Source organism: Chrysochloris asiatica, unplaced genomic scaffold, assembly GCF_000296735.1.
Source record: "Chrysochloris asiatica unplaced genomic scaffold, ChrAsi1.0 scaffold00089, whole genome shotgun sequence".
Classification (NCBI taxonomy): Eukaryota; Metazoa; Chordata; class Mammalia; order Afrosoricida; family Chrysochloridae; genus Chrysochloris; species Chrysochloris asiatica.
Window position 1 is genome coordinate 4,402,258 of NW_006408607.1, and position 13,587 is coordinate 4,415,844.

Sequence of the window (13,587 nt, forward strand, 5' to 3'; positions counted from 1 at the left end):
ATTTTCAGTAACTTCATATGCATGCGAAAGCTGTACAGTGAATAAGGAAGACCATAGAAGAATTGATGTTTTTGAGTTATGGTGTTGGAGGAAAATATTGAAAGTGCCATGGGCTGCCAAAAGAACCAACAGGTCTGTGTTCGAAGAAGTGCAGCCAGAGTGTTCCTTGGAGGCCAAGATGGTCAAACTTCGTTTCTTATACTTTGGACATAATGTCAGGAGGGACCAGTCGCTGGAGGATATTCTGTTTAGTAAGGTGGAGAGTCAGAGAGAAAGAGGAAGAACCCCAACGAGATGGATTAGCCAAGTGGCAGCATCGATGGGCTAAAGAATGGTAACAGTGGTGAGGTTGGTCTATGATAGGGCAATGGTTTCGTTCTGCTGTGCATAAGGTCGCTATGGGTCAGTACCGACTCGATGGCACCTAACAACGCTAACAATCATAGATCAGAGATGAAAATCAAAACCACGAGATAGCATTTCACTTTCACTAAGATGGAGTCCTGGTGTGGCGCTGCGGCTTAATGCGCTGGACTGCAAGGTTGGTTTCAACTGCAAGGTCAGTGGTTCCAACTCACCAGCTGCTCCCTGAAAGCCCTATACAGGGCTGCTATGAGTCGGGGCCGACTTGGGGGCACCTAACAAGATGTGGGAAAATTGGAACCCCATGTCCACTGCTGATAGGAATGCAAAGTGGTACCATTATTATGGTGAAGTGTGGTAAAATAGCAATTCCACTTCTAGGTATTATACCCCAAACTCTCTTAAGCAGAGTTTAAAATGAGACTTGGTACACCAATGCTTATTGCAGCACTGTTCATAACAGCTTAAAACGAAAAGAAACAACGGATACCTAAATGTCCATTCATTATGACATATAAATACCAAGGGATACTACTTAGCCAGTGAAAGTCTTGATACATTCTAGAGTATGGATGAAGTCTTGAAGACATACTGAGAAAAATAAGTCAATCACAAAAGAACAAATACTGTTATGACTTCATTTACATAACTTGTTAAGTGCTGTGTCAAATCAGTTGTAACTCACAGAGACCCTATATAGGAGGAGTTCCAAGGAGGGGCTGGTGGGTATGAACCACCAACTTTGTGGTTAGCAGACCAATGCTTATCCTACAGCACCGTATCAGCCCTCAATAAGCTGTATACCTGGTAAAATGTTTAATTGACAAAAGTTCTATGACAATATATTAATGACCAAAACTGGAAAGAAAAAAAAAGAAAAAAAAACCCCACTAAGTCAGTTTGAGCCACAAGATTGGTGGTTCAAAACCACCAGTTACTCCTTGAAAACCCTATACAGGGTCCACTATGAGTTAGATATGACTAGATGGTACTTAACAATAAGATTCTTATGCATAACCCAAGGATTTGTTTCCTTTGGGTAGTTTAGGGTCATAGTTTCATGAGATATCCCAGTTAACTGGCTTAATAATGTTATTTAGTGCCTCTGGTCTACCTCCTAGTTCTTTACATAGTGCCTGGGGTCTTAAAAACTTGTAAGCAGGCATGCAAAACACAATTGGTCTCTATTTACCTCAAGCAAGAGGAAGAAGGAGAGTCAAGAACAGGAAAATAAGGAATAGGTGGCTGATAGTCTCCATGAACTGCCTCCTATGCAGTGAAACCAAAAGAACTGGATGGTGCCTGGCTACTACTGAACATGTGATTAAAGATTCCATATGTAAAAGGATTTCAAATTCTCGTGACCCTAACTTCTAGAATCATATAGTTCAGACTGGAGGAACCCCTCAAATTATTATCCAAAACTATCACCTGAAGTCATCTTAAAACTAAATAGTTTAGCTTAATAAGTAAAATAAAAGGTCTCTCTGTAGAGCATTATGCTCTATGTAAACAGCATCAGAGTGACAACAGCAACGCAAAAGGATAGGTACCTTGTTGTTGAGTTCCAACATACTGACCTTGCAGTTAGCAGTCCAGTGCTTATCCTAGAATGCCACATCAGAACTTAGATTTATGTCAATGAGAAATAGCTCAGAAAAGGAGGGTGAGTTCCACAGCTTGAGGAATGTAATCAATGTCACTAAATTGGACATGTAGAAAATGTTGAACTAGTATAGGTATGCTGTGTACACGCTCAGTAATTTTTAAATATAAATTTTAAAGGTAAAAAGTTTAAAGTCATTACAGCCTAGATTTTAATTTTGATATGCACAAGATAATCAAGAGGGCTCACTACTATTTTAAGATTTTGAGTCAAAGCTTTTGGGTGAATTTCACTATTCAAATAGCTCAGTTTCCCTTCAAGTCTCCCAAATGCTCAGTAATCCTAAGTATCCAAGTAAACTACACATCCAGAAAATGTCAAATACTAATCTAAACAATCACAAACCTATTTGTTTCAACTGACATGACATTTTCTACACTTAATAATAAATTATCAAACTCTTCTGAAATAAGGGCAATCCTATCAGACCAGAGAGTAGCAGTATTAACTAGAACTTGGGCCATGGGGAGAGGGGACAAAGTTTTAAAATGTTAATAAGAACCCACCTAAATCCATACACTATGGAATTCAGGACAACTCCTGAAATCTAAGATTCTCATGAATCTCTCCCAGCCTCATTCTACTCATCTGTTAAATGGTGATTAGCACCTTCCTTGCAAGGTTGTTAGAAAGCTTAATTGAAACACATATAAAACAGACAGTGCCTAGCTTTATCCAAGTGCTAATTAAGTGGATGCTGTTAATATAAGGGGACTTCAAAAAGTTCTTCAAAAGGTTTATGGACAAATTATAGTACCACGCTATCCCATTTTTCCCACTAGCTTTATGAAGTCCCCTTATACTATGCACAATAAAAAAAAACGTGATTATTAAATACTGACATTAATGTACAATATAGAAGTGTCTTTTCAAGTTATTTAGTTCTTCAAATTTCAGTAAGGTGTTTTAAAAAAAAAAGTCTTATTTTCCTAAGAACAACACTAAATTTTCTCTCATTTAAAAAGAAAAATTGTACTAAGTCTCAGTCTTAATACAAACTTTCTATTTTGGTTGCTATGGTAGCCTTCAAAACGTCTCCTTGAAATTCTCAAACTAATAGATTTAAGGCACACACAACTTAACAAAACAAGGATAAGTGGGATATGCAATGTACATAAACACAGAAAATAAGGATGAAAATACAGCTAACAAGCTCTGCATCATAAGATGACTAATCATTAAATTCATTTCTATGCTTTTCTGAATGCTCCAAATTTTCTACAATGGTTGTTATTGTTGTGTGCCATAGAGTTGGTTCTGACTCATAATGAATCTGTATATGATTTCCAAGGAATGGCTAGTAGGTTTGAACCACTAACCTTGCAGTTAGCAGTCCAGTACCACAACATGACTTTCTATAATGATGGTTATTGTTAAGTGCTGTCAAGTTGGTTCCGACTCATAGAGACCCTGGAAGTGGCTGGTGGGTCTAAACCGTTGACCTTTTGGTTAGCAGTCCAGAACTTAACCTACAGCACAACACCAGGTGGTTAGTTATTACTTCTGTATTCAAAACTTTACCTAATGGTTCAGACTCAAGCACATGAAAACATACACTCACTCATAGCAAGAAAATGAAAATTCAAAAGTACACAGAAGTTCAATGTTCACTTATCAGATTTGTTCAGAAGTACACTTTAATGGCTCCCCTAACATGTTTTCATGTACGCTCATGTAAGGACAAGCAGGTATGCTACCTCTAGAAGGCTATGTGACTGCAGGCACCACAATTACAAAAGGCCTAATGTACCTATGCTAATTTTCCCTAGATATATATACTACTTCCACATGCAAAACCACCACTTCAAATGCAAACAGCCCAGATGTTAATCCACAGGAGTACAGTAGTAATGGCACACCCGTGTTTGGAACTATGGTTAGGGTGTAACTAGGTGGATGGAGGTCATGAGTAAGGAGACTTTATTACACTACAATTAGTGCTATTTTTTTTTTTAAAAAAAGGAATTGTGCTGTTCATAGTTTAACAAAATCAAGTTGTAGTAAATGAATAAAAGCACCGCAATAATGCCACTCTCAACTGAAACACAAATATCGGATCCCCCAATCTGTAACATGCCTCACAGTCCCGGTGTGGGAGCTTCACTGCCATAGTCAAGGTAACAAAACTAGTAGAACAGCAATACTGTTTCCCCCAGACACAGGAAAGACAGGTTAACTCCTTAAAGGAATCCCCCCCAGGAAGTCACTAAAAAGTATCACATCAAAGCAGCTATTTATTTTTCAAGGCAAGCTCTGGTAGCGTAGTGGTTGAAAGTCAGGCTGCTAACCTCAAAGCCAGAAGTTCCAAACTACCAGTTGTTCCATGGGAGAAAGATGAGGCTTTCAGCTCCCGTAAAGATTTACAGCCTTGGAAACACTATCCAGGGTCTCTATGAGTTGGAACCGACTCCACGGCACACAACCATCACCACCATTCTTCAAGGTGCTCTATAAGACTACCAGAACCACCACCAGATGAAATAAGCAACATCTGATAAACTTAAAACACCCAACTTTAATTAAATATACATAGTGGTATTCATTAACTTACCTGAGTTGTTTTACCAGACCCAGTTTCGCCAACCAGTACAAAGGATTGATGTCTAACCAGAATATCTGTAAACCTATCCTTGTATTCCCAAACAGGCAGCTGGAGTCGTTTCTTTAAGATATCATAGTATCGAGGAGTATGTGGTAAATTAGTGAATGGATTAATGCACTGTGGGAGAGATGTGTGTCCTGCATGTCCGGTGTGTGTTGAATGAGCAGAATGTGTTGAGTGTGTTGAGTGTGCAGAATGGGTTGAGTGAGCTGAGTGGGAAGCTTTGAGGGGTGGTAATCCAGCACTGATAAGCATGGCATTAGTTGAAGCTCGCAATTCCTTCTCTTTTTCCTTCTCTCTCTCCCGTTCTCTGTCTCCTCTATCACGTTCTCGGTCTCTGTCTTTAGACCGATCTTCACGATCTCGGTCACGATCTCGGTCCTTCCTAAAAAGAAAAATTTAGAATTCAGTTTCTGAATGTTATGAAAATGTTCATGACAGCAGTATAATCAAAGAACAATTTAAAAATCCAACAACCAAATGTATCAACAGATACAAATTCAGTAAACTGCTATAAGAAATAGCAAAAACACGCAAGATAGTATAAAGTCATGGATTCCCCTAGGCCTTGCCCACAAATACCTAACTTTCCCTTCTTGATTTGATGAGGCTGCAAGTTCTTTAAAAGAGTAGTCTCTTTCTACAAACTTTAGCCACCTGCTGAGAAAAACATGGATTCCACAAGTGAAATCCTTTCTGCTTAACAAGTTAAAGGCTGAGGGTGGGTTAGGAAAAAAGGTGAGTCCAAATCTGGGAAAGGAGGATGCCATCATAATCCCAGACTTTCCTTCACATTATCTAAGGAGGCATTTTGAACCAAAGTATGTTTATAATTTAGCAAGGACATCACTAGGTATAGAGTCCTGGTGTAGCACTGTTGAGTTAATGCACTGGACTGAAAAGTCAGTTTGAACCGCAAAGTCATGGTTCAAACTCACCAGGGTCACTATGAGTCCTAACCGACTCAAAGGCACTTAACAACACAACACTGTTACACTATTATTGTACACTAGTTAGTTCCAACTCATAGCAACCCTATATAGGATTTCAGAAGAGCGACTGCTGGGTTTGAACCCCTGACATAGCGGTTAGCAATCCAGTGCTTATCTTACAGCACCACATCAGGACACCTTCATATAACATTCATTCATTATAGTAAACTGTGGTAGTTTTGTACATTGCTTTCTTTTAAAATTCATTTCTGGTCATTTTATTATTCTATTGCTATGGTAAAATGTTAACATTACGTAACTGAACATCTCTTTTGTGAGTTGAGCAGTACCTAACTATGTTAGCCTATCAGCAATAGTAAACGTTGGATGTACTGTGTAAACTTTGTGTACCTTGGTCAATCCTAAAATAAAATATGCCAAATTTAAAACACTTCACTGAATACCATTAAGCTGTTTAAAATGTTAGATTTATGCAGGTCCCCACCATATTAAATTTCTAGTTGTTTTTTTGCAGTCGAGTCATTTCCAATGCTGTGTCAATTCCAATGATAAAGACCCTATGACAGGGCTGGCTCCCTAGGTTATAATCTTTAGGAGAACAGATCACCCAGTAAGTTTGAACTGTTCCCCTCTTGGTTAGCATCCAAGTTTTTAACCACTGCACCACCAGGAATTCTTATAGCAAACTTGTTATTGTTAAGGGCCATCAAGTTGTTTCCAACTCACAGTAATTTTGTAGAGGGTTTCCAAGGACTGGTTGGTGAGTCTGAACCGTCGACCTTACATTTCAAACCAAGCTTGAGGTCAAGTACTTTACAGCCCCAGAAACTCTGAGTTGAATAATAGTTAACTGACCATGAACTGCCAAGAGAACAAACAGATCTATGTTGGAATGTATAGCCTGAGTGCTCCTTGGAAGTCAGGATAGCCAGACTTCATCTTTCATACTTCAGGAGGGACCAGATGCTGGAGAAGGACACCATGTTTGGTAAAGTGGAGGGTCAGAGAAAAAGAGGAAGACCCTCAACAAGATGGATTGGCACAGTGGCAGCATCAATGGGCTCAAGCATAGCAATGATTGTGAAGTTGGTGCAGGACCGGGAAGTGTTTTGTTCTGTTGTGCATAGGGTCCGCTATGAGTCGGTACCAGCTCAGTGGCACCTAACAAGTTGGAACTAACTCCAAAGGCACACCACACCACCCTATTACAGTAATTTAAAAATAATCTGTGTTTAATTCATTCTACTAATATTCAATTTATTTTAGATCCAGTGCTATAATAGACAGAGTTCCCACTAGATATCCCATCTCACACTTGAATTAGTGAGGCAACAAGACAGCTATGACAAAACTTCTACACACAGCATTGTACCTTATCCATAAAACACCAAAATAAGTACTCCCTATACCCTTTACAGGGTTGCTATGAGTCAGAACCAACTCCACGGCACACAGACATCATACCTGCCATTATCACTAACAGAACAGGAAAGCGAATACTCAGAATATACAAAATAGAACTGAATGAAACCACACAATCCAATTGGTATGAGGGGAAAGGAAACTGAAGGACAATCTAATAAACATATAAAAAGAAACCTCACAATTCCTATCTTTGAAATATACTATCAACCAATTTCTTAGCTTTTGTCATTCTGCCCACTGGTTTAAGATGTTCATTAAATAAGGATGTATATTACCCTCAAGGAAAACGAGGAACAGTTTATAGTAAGGTCCATAGGAATGTGCCCAGCCATGTGAGAAGCCCTATGTGAGCCAGAGAGTTGGTATCTTAAAGATCATGGAACACAGAGCTAGAAAAGAGCCACTGAAGAACATGTGGTACGAATAAAGATGGGAGGCCAAAACGCCACAGGCTTTAGTATCACAGTTGAAAAAATGGATTTGTGTTCCCCATACTGATACTTTGTGGGAGGGGAACAAAGTTTAATTAATTCCTTATAATTCTTTTAGCACAGTAGCAGGCACTTAAGAAATGGGCCTAACCTTTCTGAACATGTCAGAAGTGTGGGTGGACAAAGTTAATCATGCTCTGCCTTGCTTTGCTACAGGAATACCTTTAGTAACACAGCCTTTTGAAGGATCCACTACATCAGAAACTTCACTACCCAAGTTAGCTACAGCATAGGGAGCACAGAACACTGAAGATTTAAAGAGCAGTGGTTGAATTGGAAATGGGGGTAGCAATGGTTAAAGGGGAAAAGGTATATGGAAATCAGTTGTATAACCATGGGCATCACAAGTTGCAATTACTAATTTGAAAAGTGAAAGCATTAATAAAAGTGTCTTGTTGTTAAGAGCTGTCAAGCTGATTTCAACCCATTGGGTCCCTGTATAGGATTTCAAAGGAGCAGATGGCGAGCTTGAACCACCAACCTTGCAGTTTGTTGTTGTTGTTAAGAGCCATGGAGTCGGTTCCGACTCATAGCGACCCTATACAGGGTTTCCGAGGCTGTAAATCATTACAGGAGCAGAAAGCCGGTAGTTTCGAACTGCTGACCCTAAGATTAGCAGCCCGATTCATAACCACTAAGAAAGCACCAGGGAGTGCAATGAAAACAAATTTCAACCACCGTGAAATGTTGCCTAGGGTTCAAATAGTCTGCCTTCAACAGGAGAGGATAACATTCTGACTCCCATTAACTAAGGATACAAATCCTCTGCTTTACAGCATTGTGTGGTGCTGTAGGATGAGCACTGGACTGCTAACCTTAAGGTTGTTGCTGTTAAGTGCCATCAAGTCGGTTCAAACCCAGAGACCCTGTGTATGATTTCAAAGGAGCAGCTAGTGGGTTTGAACTGGCAGCCTTGTGGTTCACAATCAGTGCTCATCCTACAGCGCACAGTTCAAGTCCACCTGCAGGCTCCTTGGAAATTTGATACAAGGTTACTGTGAGTCAGAAATCAACTTGATGGCACTTAACAACGACATCGTAAGTTTGCATGTTTTTGTACACTTTAATATAAAGTTTTATTCTTTAAAAATCTACTAATTGAGTTAAAATTATTTTTTAAAGGAGGGGGGTATCAAAACAGTGCTTTACTGTCACTTAGCCACAATATTAGCAAGGGCAGAGATAAAAATTGAGCAGTTACTAAGTTCTCTGTCTCCCTCATTCTTGGCTGTTCACTTTCAAACTATATGACCACAGCAAGTTAATTTCTTATTGCTGCTTCTTCATGTATAAAATGTGGCTATTAACAATGTCTGGTTTGTGGGTTATCACAAGGATTAAACAACTTAATATGTGAAAATATATTCAAAGCGATATTTTGTAGTACAGGGTGTATAGTAAATGCCCAGTAAAAAAAATTGTTAAATTCAGTGGCTGACTAATTACGATGGTCACAACTATACAGGTTTTTAGAAATTCTGCAACAAAAACATAGTAGCAGTTACTCTTAAGGAGTCCTAGTGCGGCGCTGTGGGTTAATGTGCCAGACTGCAAAGCCGTTTGAACTGCAAGGTCAGCGGTTCAAGCTCACCAGCTGCTCCTCAGAAACCCTATACAGAGTTGCTATGGGTCGGAATTGACTTGACAGCACTTAACAACAGCAAGTTACTCTTATAGTCAAGAAACAGAGGACCCTAGGACCACCAAAGGAAAAAAAGCATGAGCAGAATGCAGGACCCTATCCAGAAAAGCAAAGTCCTGGTGTGGCATTGTGGGTTAACGCACCAGACTGCAAAACCATTTGAGCTGCAAAGTTGACAGTTCAAGTTCACCAGCTGCTCTTCCGAAACCCTAAACAGGGCCCCCATGGGTTGGAACCGACTCAACAGCACATAACAACAATCCAGAGAAGCAGTGACACCAGAGATGGAGGCAGAGATGGAGACATGCAGAGAGGAAGCAGCTGAGGACTCTGGACTTGTGGAAAAGAGAGGAACTGGGTGCTGGTGGCCAGGAGGCAGGCTTGCAGAATTGTGCCCTTTGGTCGTTTAAATTATTATATATGCCTGAGTGTTTTTGTGTACACACCCAACACCCAAAATAAGAAGCAAATACTGATGTTCTCCCATATAAACTATCACTCAATTAATTCACAATAAAAACTTAAAAAAAAATTCAGTGGCATGTTAAAGAAGAATGACTTTAACATGATACTCTTAACACTGTTGTTAAAGATGTAAACTGGCCAATAATATACGACGGTTAAGTAGGTATTGGACTCGTGATGTGGTACTGTACAAATCAGCACTGGACTGTGAACCACAAGGTCAGCAGTTCAAACCCACCAGATGTTCCTCAGAAACACTATAAAGGGTCGCTATGAATCAGAAATGACTCAACAGCACTTAACAAGAAGTAGGTGTTGTTTTATATCTGGCAATTTCACTTTTAGAACCATTTCTATAAAGTTAAGTGTGCAACTATGAAGAGGCTTCAAAGTTTGTGAAAAAATGGAACCGAAAGGTAACAATTTTCCCAGAAACTTTTTGAAGTTCCTCTTATATACATTTAAGGATATTTATCACAGTTTATTTGATAATGAAAACTGAGGAAGTATGTAAACATCAATGAACAGGAAATTAGCTAAATAAGCTCTGATGAGCCTTTATAATAGGAATACTATGCAGGAATAAATGAAAGAAATAGCCATATAACAGCTTGTGACATGTCTCTGGGATTAAACAAAACACACACACACTGAGATCTCACTTATATAAACTACAGTCTATACATTTGTGAATAAAAAAAATGTTCAAAGGATTAAAGCTGCAGTTTTTTTTTTTTTGCTTTTTTCTTTTTATCTCCATATATGGACTTATGTTCCCAAAGCAAGTTACTTACTTCACCCACATCATCCGACTAGTGAAAATGTTTATACACACAGCACTTAGTACAATGCAGGGTGTACAGTATGTACTAGGGAGTCTTCAAAGTTCATGGGAAAAAGGCATTAATAGATTATGGAAAACTTCCACAAACTTTTTGAAAACTTAATGTTAATACTCCAATTTCTCTAGTCTATCTGACCCCAAAGTTAAAATATGCCAGCAGGAAATAAAGCCATAAACTTCAGGAGCATGAATGAGTGAAATCTCCCACTAAATTACTATCCATTTGCAGTACAGGAAGAACAGGACAGTCAATTTGGGTAGTGGAATGGCAGACAGACAAGTTTATGCTCAGATAAAACCTACTGGTAACTATCAGAATATAAAAAGAAACAACAAATCCTGCACTATAATGGTCAAAAGGGAGCTCTGGTAGCGTAGTGGTTACGAACTGGACTGCAAACCTCAAGGTCAGCAGTTCGAAACTACCAGCTGCACCGTGGGAGAAAGATGAGGCTTTCTGCTCCCGCAAAGATTTATAGCTTTGAAAACCCTCTTCAGGGTCGCTGTGAGTCGGAACTGACTCGATGGCACTTAACAACATAATGGTCAAAAAGCAGTCACCAAAAGTGACCACAAATTATCAAGTATGAAACACTACTAGTAAGGCACTACAGGTTAATGATACCAGTTGTATGAGAAATGAAGTGTCTATAGACCCATTACACAGTGTCATTAAAATCGGTTTTAATGACAGGGATCTACTACAGCTAGGCTCTGTGTGATCATGGAAAAAGCAACAGGCAAAGAGTGAAAAATTCTAAGCTCAGAGTTCTAGGTCCAGCCGTCAACTGTGGAAATTCCCACAAACCACCTTAATCTCTAGATCTCCTTTTCCCACTTGGAGTAAGGCAATAAATAGTCACTTCAGCATAAGGCTTTGTGGTATGTAGCTCCAACACATTCAAGTTTCCTGGGTGAGAATTTTTTTTTTTTTTGGGGGGGGGGAAGGGGGGGCGGGAGAGGGGTAATACAGGAAGAACAGAGGCAGCCTAAGGAGAAAACAAATGTCTACCATTGTATACTAAAGAATTTGCAAGATTAAAATACAGATTAGTAATGCTTTAGGTATTCAATGTATGGAATGCCCTGTACAGGGTCGCTATGGGTCGGAACCGACTCGACGGCACTTAACAACAACAACATATCCTGGCTTATTCTGCATATTGACACTACACAGAAATCTAAGAATCAATCCACACTAAAGACTTCTAAGCAACAAAAATTCACAAAAGTTCGAATGAGAGGATTTAACAGTTATTCTGCAAACACACACATGCACACACACACAAACGCAAAATGAGACGACAAAATTATTCCAAGCACTGGAATATTCAAAATTTTGTGTTTTTGCCTGAACTGTTCAGACAGATCTCTGCACTTCAGGAAACTAAAAACAAAGCCCAACAGGGCAAAAAATAACTTTTGATACCATGGATCATCTATACTTGTACGGAAAAACTAAGAGAAAACACCTTGAGTAAGTACTTTCAACTTCCAAACACCCTCCTCGTGGGCGAGAGAAGCATTTAAATTTTTTATTTTTATTTTAAGTCTCTAGTTTTCCAAAGCCTCTTATGCAGAAGAGAGAATAAAGCCATAGAAAATACCGTCTGGGGCAGAAGAATGGCTTCTATCCCCGGTCCTGTGATGTCTAATGCCAACGTCTTAACTAAAAGCAGGAAATAAGGAGATGGCGGGAGCCGATGCAGAGAGCGGAAGTTTGCTCGATCTCTTTGAAGTGTTTGAATGGAGCCGGGCACTATCTCTCCCGCCAAACTATATAGGCAGCCGCGTCCAGCCCGCCAGGTACACCCCACGTTTTCCTCTGTCGCCACAGGCCGCCTTCTCTCCAGCGCCCCGAAAACTCCCCATTTGCAAGTTTCACCCTCCCCCACTCCCATCGTAGCCCACACCTGGACGCAAGCGCTTCCCCTCACCCCGACGTACCCTAGCAGCCCCCTTGTCAATTCCCTCCCCCGGCCCTCGGCCCGAGAACCGCCTGCTGTCCTCGGAAGCCAAGGCTCTGGCCGCGCCCTCCCCCTCACTCCCAGTCTCCGGGCCTGACTGTGAACCCAGGGCACGAGGGCCGCAGTCCCCGCCCGCCAAAAGGCCCAGTAGCGGAGGGTGCCTCGTGGTCAGCACAGGCCTGTCCAGCAACCCGGCAGAGGCGGGCGGAGGCCCAGCCACACACTCAGGCCCCGCGCCCGGGCTGGGCTGGCCGCCGAGAGTGGCGCCGATTAGCCCGGTCCAGAGGGAAACAAAGGCTCGAGCTCCAGGGCCCGCTTCGCCTGGCCGACCCCGGCCTCCTCCCAGCCCGCCGCGACCCCAACAAAGCCCGAGCCGCTGCCTCGCGCCCCCGGCCTGGCTTACCCATCGGTCCCCGCACGCTTCTTGCCGGAGGGGTAATCCTCCCCCAGGTCCAAACGGTGCCGCTTGGACATCTTCGTACTCTTCTAGCGAGTGGTTACGAAAAAAGAGAAAAGCAGCTGATGGCTGTAACGGCGCAGTCGAGGGCAGCTACTGAACTCTGGAGGACCCCCACCCCTCCCGCTACAACAGCCTACACGGCGCGGCCGGAACCAGGAGCTAAAATGGCGGCGGCGACGAGGGCTGGGCCTGCGCGCGCGCTCCGCAGCGTACGTGTTGTACGTGATGCGTGCGTGTCTGGTGAGCGCGCACGACAGCAAAGGCGGCAACTCAGGCTCCGCCAGTTGTCACTCTCGCCCTCCCACCCGACGCTCCGCCTGCCTCCTCCCTCTTCGTGTCGCTTTCCACCACGCAAAGGCTGCAAAGCGGAGTGAGCCTGAGGGCCTTCAGACTCTACGTCGATCTCACCTTTTCCCTCTAATTGAGGAAAAGGAAAGGGAGATGGGCTAATCCTATGTGGAAGTTCTTTCTGCTGATCTGTTTTTTCTTGACTTTAGAGCAATTTGGGACCAGCAGGGCCAGGATTGGAACCTAATCTGTAGCTCCAAATCTAGAATGTGTAGCTAGCTACTGCATCAAACAATTACAGTGAGAACACTGAGATGAAAAAAATGTCATGTTTTGCCATAATCCATTTTGTCCTTTCTCTACCCGACACGGACAACATGCATTTGACCTACAAAAGTTTTGCTGTAACAGATAAATTGGC

General features: G+C 41.5%; 1 protein-coding gene across 1 annotated transcript in view; it reads right to left on the reverse strand.

Moving 5' to 3' along the window:
* DHX15 (DEAH (Asp-Glu-Ala-His) box helicase 15) overlaps positions 1-13,066 on the reverse strand; it is a 68,643-nt gene extending 55,577 nt beyond the window's left edge. The window contains exons 1-2 of the mRNA XM_006866296.1: positions 12,822-13,066; positions 4,581-5,016 (exon numbers count right to left, since the gene is read on the reverse strand). Coding sequence (XP_006866358.1) covers positions 4,581-5,016; positions 12,822-12,892 — 507 coding nt within the window. The 5' untranslated portion in view covers positions 12,893-13,066. The remainder of the gene's footprint in view (positions 1-4,580; positions 5,017-12,821) is intronic.
* Positions 13,067-13,587: the final 521 nt, after the last annotated feature.